We start from the raw sequence: 17,728 nt of genomic DNA, 5'->3' as shown, positions 1-17,728 counted from the left end.
TGGACAGGATTTGCCCCACTGTGCTTTTATTATCATCACTCAAAGGAAAAATGCATGTTGACTGTGAAGTCTTTTGAAGCGATATGCTCTGAATAGCAGTGTCATATTCAGCTTGTCAGAAGTCAGTCAGTGCTTTCTTCTTGACCTTATTTCCCGCAAACCTACTCCACTGCTAGTGGGGTTGTCAGTTATGTTGAAGAATGAAGAGGACTGCGTCGTTTGTCTGGTTTGGTACTTGAGTGTGTGTCTTATGTCTTCTTCTGCTGGTGACTATGTAGGGATGTTGGAAGTTGTTTGAGGTATGATTGCTGCTTTTCAGACTCCAGAGGCATGGCTTCTCTGAAATATTGAGAAGCTTTTGACAGGGGATGTTGAATAATTCCAGCCACTGAATCTAAATGCATCTCTTTTCTTAGTAGTCTGAATGCAGAATTTGAGGTTCTTGCTCTTCTAATGTCCTAGAATATTTCTGTAAGGTAGAAGATGGGGGGTGGTGGGGTCAGTGTCCCTGAAGATGTTTAAGAAAAGACTGGATGAGGCACTTAGTGCCATAGTCTAGTTGGATTAGTTAGGGTTAGGTGATCGGTTGGACTTTCATCTTGGAGATCTCTTCCAATGTGGTTGATTCTGTGACTCTGTTTGCTCTGCAAAACTGCCTCACTTAATTGAGAATTTGTTTTCCTCTGTCCCCTTTGTTATTATCCTGTCTTTAATGCCATATGCTTATCTGTCTTCATGCAGCACAGGCTGATATAACATTAAACATGTGTAGGTCCATTTAGAGGAGAGCACTTTTTAATTCAGGTATTTGGCCAACCATGCACTTGTGAAGATGAACCAGGTTACAGAAGTTTGCATTATTCTGTGTGGGAAATGATGCTGTTGGTTAGCAGACTTGAGCTAGGGTCCGTATGTGGGAATTGGGATTCTTAGTTTGTATTGGGACACAGGAGATTGAGTATAGCTGTCACTGTTTAATGAGGTTGTGGGCTGTCAGAGAAGGTGACTAGTCAGGATTTTGATATTTTTATTTGTGTTTAACATCACTTCAAGGTGGCAGTGGCTATTTGAGTGTTCATTCATCTCTGGTAGCCACAAAATAAGCAGCAGTCTGTTATGTTTTGTCGTCATTACTGTTGTCACATAGATGAAGATGAACCATATCAATCTGGTATTCTGAAAATGTTAAAATGGTGTCACTGGTTGTGTCTTAAAATTGGTAGGTTTTTATACTTCCTCTTTTGTAGTAGTACTAAAACCACACATGTACTGTTACGGAAACCAAGGAGTCTGCAGCTTTAGCTCACACAGTCAAATCATAGACTCTATTGCACTTATTTAACATTAAAGTATTCATACAGTTAATTTTATTTATGTATCACTTTTTAGTTCTTCTGCCCTAGATGTGCAAAATTTCATTCAGGTGTATTGAGTATTCTGTGACTGGCATTCAATTACTACTGTCCCCAGTTATTTCCTACCCTTACTATTGTAATTGTCTACTTTGGTTTCATCCCCACTTCTTACATTATATCCTAAAGATCTGAGCTTTCTTTGCACTTGCGTGATGTCTGACATCATCAGAGCTACAGAGCCTGCTGCGTGTAAATTCAGCTTGAGTTTTCATCAAAAGCTTCAGATGATTAACTAGTCCTCTGAATATAAGTGTGTGCTGGTTACTAGAAATCTGTTTTTTCACAGATGCCTTAATTGAAAACTAAAATGTAGAGGCAGACCACATCCACAAGTATTAAGAGGGGGAAGGGAGCAGAGTTATAGTTGAGCTTTCAGCCTTAATTCTGGATTTCAAGAGCTCTGAATGCTTGATTTGTTAGCATTAATGTTGCTTTAACTTAGAGTATTTTTGCATGAGAGTGTGTGTGTTTAACCAACTAAGCATGAAATCCCTTGCTTCTGTTTGTCCCTATTAAATAGTGGCAACAAAAGAAACAGACAGGAGATGGGTCCAGAACAAAGCAGAAATAATGGAGTATTTCACTCCAAAAAGGAGAGTGAAACGAGAAGTACAATGAGTAGGCAAAGGCAGACTCAATGGCCAGAGGCAGTGTAATGTGTTGTAGAGAGTAGTAATTCAGGGACGTTTGCTGCCCAGAGCTTCAATCTGTGATCTCTGAGCGGCACATACATCAGAAATGTTTGGCCACCCATGCTATAGGCACAGTATTTTAATGCTTTTCCCAGAAGAAATCCCTGTACAGGTTTAAAGGGATGCTGTCTTGAATTGTCAGCTCAGATACTGATCCACCTAAAATTGGAATAATCTGCTTGGGATAGAAATCTCTAAGCAGTAGTAGGACTAGCCAGTTTCTTCCCTTAGCCCTGACGTATGATTTTACATCTACATGCAGCATGCATACACCCATACAAGTAAAACAAAAGTAAAGGTGGTGCTGGATATTGCAGAGATTCTGTAGACTGCAGCACTGAATTACTCTGTTTCCTTACTTCCAAAACTAGCTAAATGCATGCCTTTTTTTTTTTTTTTTGCAAGATGCTTTATTGTTTTAATTTCAGTACTTTCAATTCTGCTTGTGTATTTAAATAAATATGTTCCTGACTCTCTTTGCCTGCTGATTACAGGTGTATCTCTAGATCATATTTCATAAAATATTTCGGGATGCATTTTCTGTCCATAATCAAAAACCAGAATATAGGATGTAGTTTTATTTATATGGTCAATGGCCTCTGAATTCTCTGCTCTCCACAGATCTTGTGCAGCTGCTAAAATTGTGACAATAGTGGCTTAGTCTCTCTAATGGATGCTTAAATAACCCTGAGTTTAAGGCTCAAGTAACTTTAAGCTGCTGAGAGAACAGGAAGGAAGTGGTTAGTTTGTTTGTGTAGTGATGTGAGCAGTGGAAGAGATACTCACTGAGCTTCAGTAAGGTGGATTGCAAAGTAAGTTTATCAAATTTAAATAGCTTATTACAAGTATCCCCTAAAACATGATGTAGAATTTGTAACCTGTCAGTGATAAGTGGCTCAGCTTAATTTCATCAGTTTATTGAAGCTAGAATATATAAAATCAGTTTTTCATTCCAACCCAACAAAAGAATAGACCCAAGAATATACTGAAGGAAATTAGCCTCACAGAAAGACTAGGTAATGAGTATAACAGACATAGGGGAATCATACCAAATAAAACATGAGGGTGGTCTGGAGGGAGCCATTTCTCTGTCTTCTGGGGTTCTGTGTTTGCTGTACCTTCAGATACTTTTCATACCTAACTGTGCTTACAGTAAAGGATGAATGAGTGGGTGGTGGGTCTGTGAATGATACTTTGGACATGCAGTTTGACCTGGGTTTTTTATCATCGGTTTAATCAACAGCACATGAAGAATCTCCAGACTAAATTAGACTTAAGGAATCTGCACTAAAGAGGTGCTGAACGTCACAAACCAGCCCAGGGAGCCCCTCTGCACTCACAAAGCTTCCTTGTGTGGGCTACAAAGAGTAATAATTATCTCTGACAGAACTGCAGGTTATTAAGTGTCGTCATGGCTGTAAGAGTTGTCTGGTTTCATAAAAAATGTCACAGTGTCTGGACAGGCAGTAGCACAGACTTTCATGGGCTCATCTATTCCTTTTTTTTTTTTTTTTTTGCTTGTGGTACAACATCAGTAAGTTGTCACAAATACGCTGTTCTGATGGAGTACCATTGAATCCTTGTTAAAATCTGTCTGCAAAGGGGCCTGACAGCCTGCCTTGGGAGCTTTGGCAAGCTTCAAATAATTTTGTAGCCTTCAGCCTGATATCCATTAAGTAGAAACTCTCAGATGGAGCTTTTGTTGTGCAATGAACTCAATTGTCATTTCTCACATAAGTAGAAGAGTATTTGCTGTGGCTTTGTAGAATCTGTGATAAACTGATGTCAGTGCATATAGCTTAAAGATAGAAATACATATAGAGTCAAACATTCTTGAAAAAGGGGTTTTTGAATAAAATTTTAATAGAGGTAAAGCTTTTATTTTTAAAGTTTTGTACCTTTGTTTGTCTTAACTAATAGTGTAAAATATTTTCACTCCTGAAATATTTTTATTACATGTTTTCAAAATTATTGAAGGAATTATATAACTTTACTGTAACTTATCTTTTGGGTTTATTAAATCAGTGAAAACTGCTTTGGCATGTATGATAACTTACCATCCACACAGGAAGACTGCATCTAGCAAGCTGTCTTTTTATAATCGCATTCTCCCTGGATGACTTCCTCTCAGAGCCAGACCCCACTATTTGTAACAGGGCCTTACTGACTTCTGTTTGGTTTTTATGTTCCTCTGATAGCCCTCAATGAGACATCGTAGCAGTTAGGCTCGTAGACAAACTAGGTTGAGGTTGTAAAGACTGGATTTCTTTAACCAGTGCAGTGATAAACTTGTGATAAAAATGAAAAAGGAAAAAAAAAAGGCAGGGACATGAGTGGGTAATTTTATGCCATACCTTAAGTTTTTACATAAAGCTTTCCCACATTGTGTATATAAAAATGTCTGATGAACCTTACTAAGGTCTTAAATGACTTTTGGAAGGAGCTCAGCCTCCTTTTTGCAATACTATCTAAGAGACAGGGACAGTACTCGGAAGTAGGCTTTAAGAGATTTTTATTCTTTACGTAGTGATTAATTTATACTTTTCCAGGGAAACTGAGAGCTCTGTGTCCAGCAAAATTTATTTGTTTATAAGCTGTACTTTAACAGCTGATAATTGTGAAATAAAACACATGATAAAGCAAGCCCACAAAAGATATTGATGAAGCAAAGTTTTTCCTCTGACAACATTTAGAGCCTAGCCTTGCAGGAGCTGGCTTGCTATTCGCATCAGGTATTGCAATAAATGAGCACAGGAATCAAATTCATGCATATGGAGCTACAGAGTTGAGGTGAGCACGTGCTATCTCAGACAGTTTATGCTGTTCAGGAAATGGATGTCGCTTTGCTCAATCCAGTTTCGAGGAGGGTTAGGTGAAAAATTAACAACTATATTTACATTTTCTTATAAAGCTTTTCTGGATTTTAGTTGAGGTGGTCTAAGCCTATTAACTGTTGATTTTGCCAAAATAGGAATAATAATTTACTTCTCTCCAATTCCTTTAAGTTTATAAACTTGATTTTTAGAACCTTAGTGAACATTTGCCAAACAAATTCCAAAACCAACCAAACAAAAAGTAATTTCTTCCTTTTGTCTTTGTTCTTCTCTGCCCTGGCAGTGTTTTAGAGCACTTTGCTGCAAGGGACCGCCACCGCCAAGACCTGAATATGACTTGGTTTGCATAGGCCTCACTGGTTCTGGCAAGACAAGTCTTCTGTCACAGCTTTGCAGTGAAAGCCCGGATAACATAGTGTCTACCACAGGTAGGATGCTGTCTTTATTCCATGATGTGCTGGTATGTTGCCTAAAGATAAATTTTGAAACACAGGGCGAAAGTGGCAAAGAGCAAAACTTGAGCTTAGCTGTCTTGCTTTTGAAAGTACCTAGTGGATTGCTTTGAAGCTACCACCTCTTACTCTTTCATTATTTAGTCATATATTGGGGAATATCCATGAAAGCATACAATTTGTAATATGTTGGAAGTCAAAACATACACTGAGGCATAATGATGTAGAGAAACATTGGAAATGTTCTGCAGTAGCACTGCAGTAGCAGTGTAGACACACATTAAAAGGTTTCATTTTTCTTTTTTAAGTTTTTACTTGTTTTAAGCAGACATTGTATGGACAGAAGAGAATGTGCTATGCAATAGAGTGGGAAAGCAATGCTCTGAAAATTAAGTTATGATTTATTTCTTATCCTTGGTCAGTAGTGCCTTGCGGTGTAAGCCACCAACCAAAAGAATAAATCGAATGGAAATGTTTTGTTCTGGTCATAGTCCTTTCTTTTTAGATCAGAGAGAGAGAGAGACTTGTTTACATATGTTTTAAGGGCAGACTGAGATCAGAGAATCAGTTTACAGAAAGTTTCTGTGACATTGAGAAGATACATAAAATCTGCCATAACCACAGCTAAAAGGTGTCTTAAGTCCCCCAAAAATGAATACTCATGGTGGTATAGTATAATGCCTGGATAAGGATACTGGGAAAGGTATTTTGATTTTAAAAAACGCACGCACAAACAAACAAAACCAAACAACCCCCAAAACCCCATAAAAGCCCAGAAAAAAACATGTCAAGTGAGAAAAAGGAATACCTGGCTGCACGGTTATGAAAGAGGACAGATTAGATCATAGAGGTGGAAGAAATCTGTTTCTGTGACTAAGGTTCTGATTTACTGAGGCTGATATGCTCAGGGAACAGATAATGAGTGTGGTGCAAGTAACTTGTGTTTATAGTTACATGGCTTTTTATTGTAGCTGTGGTTCATGGACTTGAGATTTATGACTGTCCCTTAGCAACCCTAACTGATTTTTCAGTGTATCCGTGTTTAAATTACAAGCACATAAGGTTATTTAATACAGCTGTAAGTAAACAAAATAAAACAGGTACAAAAGAATATGGCTTTTTTTTTTTTTTTTTTGCCAGTGATGAATAATTAACACATTGCTTTCATGCTAGTGTTATTGGGATTAAAGAGATTTGACAATTCATTGTGTGGAGAAGTTGTCAGTGCCTAACTTGGAAAGCTAAAGGGAACTTGCAGAGTAATTCAGCCTTTATAATATTTCCCCCTACACTCCTGAGCTTTAGCTTTTGAGTTCACCTGAAATTAGTGCAAATTATGCTTTAACACTTTAAACCATGAAACAAATAATAACAGCAGTGTGAATAACGGTATATATCTATCAAATGAACTAATGACAATTTCTTGCATGTTTCTACATGGTAGCAACGAAATGCCATTTAGTTAAGCAACCTGAGAAATGAAACTGAACTCTACAAAAATCTAGCCAGCATCCAAACCAAAATGAGGCTTATTAGGCTTATTCAGCTTCTAACAAATCTACCTTATATGGACCGTATCCGTATTATATCAGAAAATACTGTTGAGTATCCAAAAATACAGTGCACAGCTCCAGTTGCTGTTCTTATCAATACCACTCATATCCATTCCAGTTTAAACTCCTTTCTGGGAAGAATTTAGGGTTTAAAACAACAACAACTAAAATGTTTCATGATTATTCTCTTTCACTTCTGTGGATCTGGATAGACAGTGGTTGCCACACTGGAATATATTACTTGGTCTGATCTAGAAGAAAAAAGACAAATCTTGTTTCTGTTAAATGATAGCTAATAAACTTGGAGTGAAGAACATTCTTTTAAAAAATGTCTTTACTCATTTCACAGGTATGTAATCACACTGAAACTGCTTGTACTAGATAGAAATAAATTTAAAGTTCATCTGGATATTTTATGCTGAAAGAGCAGATGTAACGTTCCTATCTAAAGCATGTACTCTGTATGCACTAAACATGCAGAATACACTATATAGTATATTGTTGGATTACTGGAAGCCTTTCATATTCTATTTCTCTTGGCTGGCTGAATTTTCAGTTAAGGGATGCTTCTAGTGTGCTTATAAGCATTTTAACACATACCACTTGAGTCTGTAAAAGGATGTTTCTCTTAATAGCATTTATAGACAGGATTAATACTCTAGGTGTAACCAAAATCTGTGAAGTTTAAATGTAATGTAAAAGTTTTGCAATGAATCTCCTAAAAATGCAGGAGGATCACCTGGAAACAAAACTTTAGTTGCAGATGTATTTTAAGATGATTTTATAAAGGTATATTCAATACTAACTCTTTACCAAGTGGTAGACAGTCTGGATGAAAGTTTCATGAATTTCATATGTGCCAGGTATTTAATAGTATAATTGCAAATTTAATTGCTCATGATGTTTTATTGTCCTCTTCTCCTCAGTTGCTATTTCTAAACATCATATTGAAGCAGAATTTCATATGCAAAATACTGATTCTTTATGGGAAAAAAAAAACAGTCTTTTCTAAATTCATGCAGTTGATTTTCAAATGGCTTCTTTAAGAAATAACTTATTAATACTCTTTATTTCTGTTCTTAGGTTTTAGTATAAAAGCAGTGCCATTCCAGAATGCCATCTTGAACGTAAAAGAACTTGGAGGTATAGCATTTATTCATTTGATTACAAAAACATGCAGTATCTAAATCTCATCATATCAAACTGTTAGTTGTTTTAAATTCTAAATTGATCGATTGCTATGGCTTGAATTCAAAACTTGTTTCACAGCAAATAAAGCTGAAAAGTGATACAAATGCTGACTACAAAGAACAAAAAGTAAAAAGCAGGGGAGGAAGATGTAGAGTAAATGTGGTGTATATCCTTAATGTTGTTTCTTGGATTGCAGTGATTAAGTTACACAGAAATACGAACTGGTCTGCAGTTGCAGAATGGCTCACATGGCAGCACAAGGAAGTGTTCCCTGTGTCTATTATGTATAAGCTTTTAGTTACAACCAGTGGCTGAGGTAACAGTGAACATATAGCAGAACCAATATATATGTTGCATCACTGAAAGTCTTGCAAAGACAGTTAACTTCCAATTAGTTACATTCTTTGAGATCTATTTTCTTGTTGGGCTGGTTGGGTTTTAGAAGGACAGTTGTTTTGTGGTTGTGATGTTTTTCAGCTCTCTGTGTAGAGGTAAGCAATTTGGCTGTCCAGTTCTGACCCTCAGTCTTAAGTGATTAAGAGAGAGTTCTGTTAAAAGCAAGAAAATACTATCATAATGAGAGTGCTTGTGGAGCCTAATTTTGTCTGATGCTTAATGAAAAAACATGTAGATCTTTATATTCTAAACTTATGAAGGTTGTCTTTATTATTTGCTTAAGTGTAGTAGAATGAATCCTGAGGATGTCCATAGATTTTCAGCAAGGCTGAAGCCTGTCTTAAGTGCTCAGGAGTAGAAGTTAACTTGATTCTTGAAGGAACTTCAATGAGATCAAATCAAGTTTCATGATGGTTGTCTTATCTGAAGTGGTTTCAAGAATGCTTTGAGATAAGCACATATTAAAAGGATAGCATTTCCTCTTTACTACCACTAGTCCATGGATTGTAACATAAATATTGTTTGTGCATGTATCCTATAAAAAAAGCTAAAGTTTTCTTTGATAAAGGTACCACTCCACAAGGATGTTTGTTCTGCTTGAATATGTTATCTACTCTATTTGGAATTTTTTTTAATAGGGTGAATAATTTGCAGCCCAGTTTACATATTCTGCTGCCTAATCTCAGTGAACTATGTAATTAATACAGATAAGTGCAGTTTTTGCATCAAGAATTGGAGCATTCTATAGCAGTTACTTGTTAAAGTCTTAAACTTTTCTCATCATACAACTTCGATTTTATGCAGGTGTGTGTGTTATGAGAAACCTTATTTCAGTGGAGTGCTTTGATATTTTATGACAGGATGTCCTGAAGTAATACAGAGTATTTGATTTGTATTTTTCTCTTCCTGAAGACAGAAAGATTGTCAGATGTTTTTTACTCTACCTTCTTCTTTTTTTTTTCTCTTGTCTCTTTATGGATGTTTATATGTCTGTACTCAGAAATGGCATAATCTGTTTTTCCTATGAGATGTTGGAGAAAAATGCTAATCCTGATAGCTCTTCATTGCCTAGGTAAGCGAGCTAGGGCAAGCTTCCAAAACTTTGGTTTTCTTCCAGAAGTAGGTGGTCGGCATTTAACTTTCTATGTTAGGAGATGTGTTCCTATTTGGTGAAGGTAAAGACTGAGCTTTCTGGAGTCTGCAGGGTTTCTCTCTTGCTGCTATATGAAAATTAAAACATCTTGCATATTTTATCACTGCTAAATCTTACTTTGGAATTTGTCCTTCTGGTGGGGAAGAGGAACCCACACTTTTGCTCTTGTTCCTGGTTAGTTACAATTATTGATTGTTACGGTATTGTTATCTACGTTTGTTTTACTGTGGTATGAGGTCTTATCCAGATGTTTGATTTTGGAAACTTTGAGGAAGGTAGAAAGACATCTGTTTTTAATGATTGCTGTCCATTGTTGCATATTTTTCCAAGCATGAAGTTGTATATACTTCTAATTTTTTATATGTTACCTTAAAATTGTCTTTTAAATGTTTATGTCTTCATACAGCAGCTTTTTAACAGCCAATATTTAAAAAATCTTACAGCAAAAGATATACTGTTTAAGGTTCTTACATTCAGCAGCTAAGCAGTTATGTGAAGCAGATGCTGACTATGTAGTATCCTTTTTGCTTGATTGAAGCAGTATCCTTCCTCAAGGTCAAAAATGGTGCTAGTTTTTACTGTGCTAGTTGCCTTCTGGAGCTCCTAATGAAGTTTTGTTTCTTAATTTCTGTAGGGATTATAAAATTTCCAGCAAATTGTGTGGGAAACAGTCTCTTATCTTTTCCTGGTCTGATTATCTCTTCACTTGTTTTTCAGATTAGGGACAAAGAACAAAGTTTTCTGTGGTATTTTTCCAGAAATTTGTAGTTGAAGTATATGATACTAGAATATAAAGGGGGGGAAAAGAAGTTTTTTAGTTGTGTTGGTTTCCTAGGTTAGACTGCCTTTCTACCAGAAAAGAAGGTTTTATCCAACTTCATAAATGTTAAACATTTAATTTAAAAACATTGAATTTGATCCTGAATAAGTAAGACTTCTAGGTAGCATTCAAATCCAAACTGTGCTTGAATTACTTTAAAAAGAGATTGTGCTTTATTTATTGAGCACATTGAACTTCCATTCTCTTTCTGTTTCGATACACCAATAATCCCTCCCTGGTCCCTGAGAAAATCAGGAAAATTCAGCTTTCTGTGTCCAAAAATTTAGTCCATAAAATAATATTTGGATTACTGTGATGATGTACTGCGTCCTAGTCCACATTCAGAATGTCCTCTTACTGGGATAACTGGATATATGTTGTATTATGCAACTCAGATGAGTAATGATATTCAAAGAAATTACAGACTTGGCTGTTTTCTGTTACAGTACAGCAATCTCTAGTGGAAACCGAGAGTGAGATTGGTTATAGTGAATATACAGGAGAGTGGGAAAAGACTGGGAAAATAAGGCAAATGATAACATTCGTTTTTTAGAAAGTTCTAACAAGTGTTTTGTTAAAAGAAGTTTGGGATACTGAATGCTGAGGTTTATTCTCAACACAGGTAATGGAATGGAATTCCGAACACCTTATAGCAGCATAGTGTGGCAAAGCAGCTAAAATTTTATATAGTTAGTCATCAGAAAACTGATCCCGCAAGTAAATGCCATTCCTAAGTCATCTTCACTGGGACAAACTAATACAGTGTAAAGATTTGATTGCTTTGTATTTGACTAAAAGCATCACTTTATAAAATCTGGTTATGAAGTATATGCAATACCATTTGTGACACTGCTGCACCTAACAGTTTGCAGAATGTCTCGTAAGATGAAATTTTTACATGACCCTGATGTGCTGTCCAGGCTATGAGTCATATAAAGACATTCAGCTTCTGAAAGCGTTAAAGCTAGATCTGTTTGCTATCAATTGTACTCAACTTTTTACAGTATGAATAGACAACATGCTGCCTATCTTAATTAAAAAAAAAAAAGAAAAAAAAAAGCCATGCAAACAATGCTTATCAAAGCTATATACAATATAAGTAAAACAGGAAGAAAAATAGACCTTGCTAAAAGGCCTCTGTTGGACTTTGAACTGCATCTTCTTCAGGGAAACTCAAAGAGCAGAGTGTATCAGCCTAGTTTAGCATCAGAAAGGTTACCTATATTTTATGAACTCCCTCCCAAACAAAAGTAACCCCAGTTTTTATTTTTGATTCTAGGCAGAAAATGCCTTGGTCCTTTCAAAGACTAAAGTAGATTCAAACTTTTGTGAGCCAGTCAGTAAAAGGGCTAATCAGAGAGAAATGCATAGCTGTGGTATACTTGCTGCTTCTTTTATATGCCAACTAGTCTGAAGTGCCTTAGAGAAAGAAGTGTTTTGAGCTTTATTTGAGGGAACACACACTGTTACCAAGCATATGACAGCAACTTAGAGGAGGGTACATCTGAGCTTTGTTGGCCACAGTTGTCAACCTGAGCAGTTGCACTGCTGGTTCTTAATTTCTGGTTGTTACTGAGCCTTCTAGTAGAGGCAGAAGAAGAGCAGAGATGCAGTAATGGGTAGAGAGGGAACTGGCAGTTGATTTTCTTGTCTTCCTTTTGAGATAATGTGTACGATGTTATAAGGAATTTTTGAAATGAACTTTACCTTCCTGACTATAACAGTAGATTTTTGTTTCAAATTATGTGTTTTAAGATCATAGTAAAATACACATTGGCTAAATAGATCATACTGCTTTTCTGGGGACAAATGTAACCTAAAAACCTGCTTGCAATCTAAGTGTCACTTTAAAGTATCAGAGTAGGTTGAGATTCAGAGTTGGAGATGGCACCTGAGTGAGTTAATAGGGAAAATACTGAAGGCTTGACTTCAAGGTTAATGTCACTGGGTAAGCCTGGAAAGCAGATGAGATGCCAGAGTTGGTTTCCATAAACTTCAGCTTGATAAGAAAAATTAAAGTAAGCACAGTAAACTTATGTGTATTTCTAATTTTTGTGTATGCTGAACACAAAGGCAGAAAATATTAATACTTTTGAATGTGAGTTTGATTTTGTTTCTTTAATTTTGTTCATTACTGTTATTAAATTGCTGCAGTGAATATAGCTCACCCAGCAGTTTTGGAATGTTCATCTTTCAGGAAGAAAACCTGCCAATTTCCTGCTGTGATGCTTTGTATATGATTGCAGGAGTGCACTGCCTGAAAGACTAGCAAAAAGTGGGCTGTGATCACTTGGTTTTAAACCTTAGGAAGTAAAAGTGCTGTGATTTTGAACCTTGAGGAAGGTTTTGTGTTAGCATCTATATTGCCACTTACTGTTAAGCAGTAGCAACACGAAATAGCTATCAAATGATGACTGACATTGGATGAGAAGGAAGCTTCTTTATCTGCATGTGATGCCTGTGATTGTGGACAAATTGCATTTATGTGTGAAGCAGGTATCTTAGAAACAGTTTATAGGTTTATTTGTAATAAAAAGGAGCTAATAGGCTGAAAAATAGCTGGTATATTAATAACAAACAAACAAACCAACCCAAACCAAACGAAAAACCAACCAAACAAAACCCCAAAAAACCCAAACCAACCAAACAATCCACCCATCCTGCAATCAACCAACCAAAAACACCTAAAACACCCCAAATATCTATGTCAAACATCCATATCTCTTAAAATGTGTTAAGATTTGTAAGATTTGGATGTTTTTCCGATTGCTTAAGAAAACAAGTTTTCCTTATTGAGGAAATTATGGGAAATGAAGTTATAAACCCTATGTAGATTTAGAAATGGTTATCTCAAAATTACTTTTATAAGATTTCCTCTGGATGGGAAGGTAGGGTGTATTTAAAGATTTTGCAAGAAGAGACAATAGATTTCTTTTTCCCCTCTCTTCCTTCTTATTGCCCCACCCATGGGCCAGTCTTCCATGCAAATGATTTTGACACAGTTGATGTAATCTTTGAACTTTTTGCAAATTAGAAATTGTTTGTTTAATATCAGGAGAGGAATTAACTATATGATTTTTATAAAAATTAGCTCTGAACCTTTCAAAATAAATACGTCTTTATTTCATGTGAGTGGGTATCTGAAGTGATACAAAAACTGGTTGCAGCCTGCATTCTTTCATGGCCTCAGGTTAAGTATTTTTGGTGGGGAATGAAGAAAAGCTCTTCCTTGAATTTGAGGCTATAACTTCTCAAGAGCTGTGAAGTATTTTGAGGTGAACGAAAGCTTTCATGTGCAGGCTACACTCTCTTGAAGCAACGGCTGCATGACATTCATTGTGCTCTCGATGGAGACTTGCTGCAAGTTTGACAAGTAACAAATTTGACACCTTTAAATTGCTTTCAGTGAATTTTTCTTGTAATGCTATGTTCTGTTGTCTTGAAAGAAGAGAAAAAGTGGGAATTGATGAGAGCCTCAATCTGCTATGAATGAAGGTGTAAACAGAAGAATTTGTAGTGGGAAGGAAAATTTGCATCTCTGCGTTTTGCGTAATGTACAGGAGTGCCATAATTGTGCAAGCTGTTTTGGATTTGTGTTAAACTGCACCTAACCCCAAAACTCTTCCCCTCACTTTCCAAAGTGATATTTGAGAGGGTACTATTGGCACTAATACAAATCATGGACAATGTTAATGCCCTTATTTGATATTTTAAGAAATTACAAATGACCACTTTGTCAAATGCTGAACAGTTAGTTGAATAAATTTGCCCTACAGTAATGGTGAATGATTGTCATTTTTAATTATATCACTCTATCATTTCTCTATAAGGAGAATGTGGAGTATTTTCCTTTCATAGAGGAATTCAAGCCTATGTTTGACTGAATACTGCCTTTTCTAGTAAGTAATGTGATTGTATTGTAGTGATGTTTTCTTTTCTTTTGATTTATTTCTACATGGGATGTTTTAGTTTCGTCACAGGACTCAAGCCACTTCTGTGGGTTCATTCCTTAGAGAAACTAAGGCACCTAGGCATCTTACATGTGTCAGAGGAAAATTCTACACCAAATGTCTCATTTTACTGAGCTTTTCTTATAACATGTTCCCTAGGTCTAATACAAATCGTTATATTTTTCTGATGTTCTGGAGACTGTGTTTCCTTGCTTTAAGTTTTTCTTTTTGCTTTCTCTGCTTCCACGCAACTCCTTTCCTCTTTTCCTTATCTCCCCACCCTGGCCCTTCACCACCCACCACCTTCTCATCCCTGGAGGGTAGTTTGTGCTAAACTGTAACTTTAGGAATAGCTGTTTACTGTGTAAGACTGAGTATGTCCTACCATTAAGTGCAATGGCAGGATCACTATAAACAGGCCAGCATTGCCTGCCCAAAATAATGTCACAAGGTCATACCTAATGGTCTGGAGAAAGAAGCTGAGACTTGGTTATGCTCCCTGAATGTGAAGAGTTAAGGTGAAAGAATATAAGCCTATTTGTCTCATAGAAACTGATTTCAAATTGCTCATAGTTTACCAGTGCTTTACCAATGTTTTTCAAGTGCATTTGCCAGGAAAATGAGTTAAAATGGCACCCTGAGGTACAGATTTGTGTCTTTTTTTCCCCCTATCTACTTAGTGCAATTTTAACTTTTTTTTTTTAATTCTTAGGCTGTGAATTCTTGAGAATTGAAGTGTAAGAAAGTTCAGAGCAGGTCACTATTCTGGTAGAAGATCCTCAAGGAAATACTAACTTTTGTTGGACATTATTAGTTGATTTTTGTAACTATGCCATGATGACTGGCCAGGGCTGGAGAGAAAAGGACTACTACACTTTGATGTTGCTTTTGCAACAGTTAATGTGGAGAAACAAACTCGAGCAGCTGAAGAACCTGAACCAAAAAAGACAGGATTGTAATGTCAACAAACCAGCAGGCATCTGCCTTTTCTGGCTTCAATGCCTCATGTAGATTGCCATGAACTGCTTTATTCCATGTGCATGGATACAAGAGGTCAAATGCCCAGCAGTTCAATACACAATTTTACTCTTTAGAAATAATATGGTTACAAAGATAAGACTCAAGGTCTGGCAGTGATGTGATTGTAAAGTAGCTGACTGAACCCTAGAGTAAATAAGACAGATGTTATGCTGCTAGGAAAAAAAACCAAGAGAAGGCCTTCAAAGAACAGATCATAGTGTTGGCCTTTCAGTTCATGGAAAGCTATTTTCTAACAGTTTTTAAAGTAATGTGATACTTCAGATGCCTGTGACACTGCTGTGTGTGGCTATGTAAATAGTGTCCCTCTGCAACTTGCTCTTCTTGGTTCTGACATGGACAGCTGTGCAGAAAGACTGGGACATCTAACAGATGCTATGAAACTCTTTACAAGTACAATAAGTAGATATTCCAGTGGTAGAGAAACGTAGAATTAGATTTCACTGCAATCACTCTTCTGTATAAGTAATGTTCCTCTTCAGAAGTTAGTTAATATTAATGGAGAAATAAAGCAAGGTCTTAATTAAATCCCATGCCCATTTACATTTAAGTAATCAACTCTTCAGATCTCTTGCAGGAAGTAGAAAAAAAAAACAAACAGCTATGGGTTCATTATTCTCTGTAGGAAATTGTGTATTCCCAGTGTTGGATTGCCACTTCAATTGTGCTAGGCAAAGAACACAGAAACAGAGTACTTAAGGTTCCAGTGTGGCTGATACAGAGAAGATGGTAACTCCACGGGGCAATATTTGAATACTTTGGTTCGATGCCTGAAGTATATGGTGTAAACTCATTTGTAGTTGTTTATTTTTTTGCCTTTAGTCTGTTGCACAATGTGTAATGTTTGTAGGATAACTCTAGCATGTTTCTGCAAATCACAGTATCGCAGGCATGTCAAATTTTCTACCAGAGTATTGCTATATATCACTTTTTAGTATTAGTCCCCATGAATATCGTGCCAGATTCAGGGATAGAAAGAACAGTCCATGTCCAGATCATAGCTTAAATAGTTTGACAGCTGTCAAATATGATTTTTTAAAATTCTTTATTTTTTCCTGCCTCAATGTTACAATATGTACTGCTCTCCAGGAGAGGCACAAGCTTTCTGTAGATAACCTTACTGCTTGGTTTCTATTAAGATATCTGAGTGCTGCTGAACTGTAGCCTACAAATTACTGTGGCATGCAAGTGTGTAGAGTCACGTGTCTACTGTTGGGCTTTTCCAGAATTCTTAGTGTGACTGACAGTGCAAAAGTAGTTGAAATTAACGTCTTTGCATGTTGTCAGCATAGATCTTCATTCACTGTACAACTCACTATTGTATCACAATTCTCCTCGTCAAGTGTCAGATTACTATAGTAGACTTTCCTGACACCTTTTTTTCCGCAGCTATGAAATGTTTGCCTTATGGTTTGGAGGTTGACTGAAAGACCTTATCATGCTCAGAAATGAGCAATTGCCATGATGGAAGCTGCATCTTGTGGCAAGGACCTGCAAGGCTAAGTTAAGAAGAATGGATAAAAGTTTAGATAGTAGTACCAAGATATTTCAGTGGGCAAGTATAAGATAACACTATGTGGCACTGGAAGCATGGTAGTTCTGTCAGTACTCATTAATGGAGCAGAAAATTTCGGGGACAAAAACTTCATTGAGTCAAATTCCTTCCTTACTTAAGCAATGTTTGACATTTGTGTGTGTGTTATATTTATGGTTGTGTTTTTCCTTTTAATTCTTCCAATGATGATTATTTAGGAGAGAAAGTTCAGTCCATTACTTTGATTGTTCTAAGTAGAATGGTTATTTTCAGCTACAAGTGTTAAGTCTATTTAATTATTCTTGTTTTAATTAGTTCCTATTATTGTCTTGAAAGGGGCTGACAATATCAGGAAATACTGGAGTCGTTACTACCAAGGATCCCAAGGGGTAATATTTGTATTAGACAGTGCCTCCTCTGAAGATGATCTAGAAACTGCTAGGAATGAACTGCATTCTGCTCTACAGCACCCACAGTTATGTACTTTGCCGTTTTTAATACTGGCCAATCATCAAGACAAGCCAGCAGCTCGCTCCATACAAGAGGTATGTTATCATGGCAGCATCTTGCCTGTTTGTATTTACTATCTGCACACTGCTGACTTTACTGTATTTACTATTTGTTCACTTGCTTATTAGCCTGACACTCTAGTTAAAGGCTAGCTTCAGTTACTCCTTGCTGAAGTACACAGATAAAGAAC

The 17,728-nt window shown here is 36.5% G+C and overlaps 1 protein-coding gene across 1 annotated transcript in view; it reads left to right on the top strand.

Annotated features, from left to right (window-relative positions):
- ARL15 (ADP ribosylation factor like GTPase 15) overlaps positions 1–17,728 on the top strand; it is a 213,594-nt gene that overhangs the window by 66,067 nt on the left and 129,799 nt on the right. Inside the window, exons 2-4 of the mRNA XM_054398032.1 lie at positions 5,225–5,369; positions 8,030–8,089; positions 17,365–17,573. Coding sequence (XP_054254007.1) covers positions 5,225–5,369; positions 8,030–8,089; positions 17,365–17,573 — 414 coding nt within the window. The remainder of the gene's footprint in view (positions 1–5,224; positions 5,370–8,029; positions 8,090–17,364; positions 17,574–17,728) is intronic.

The sequence above is a fragment of the Indicator indicator genome, chromosome Z (genome assembly GCF_027791375.1).
Source record: "Indicator indicator isolate 239-I01 chromosome Z, UM_Iind_1.1, whole genome shotgun sequence".
In the NCBI taxonomy this organism is placed as follows: domain Eukaryota; kingdom Metazoa; phylum Chordata; class Aves; order Piciformes; family Indicatoridae; genus Indicator; species Indicator indicator.
Note: the sequence above shows the minus strand (reverse complement) of the source record. Positions and strands in the feature narration are given on the sequence as shown.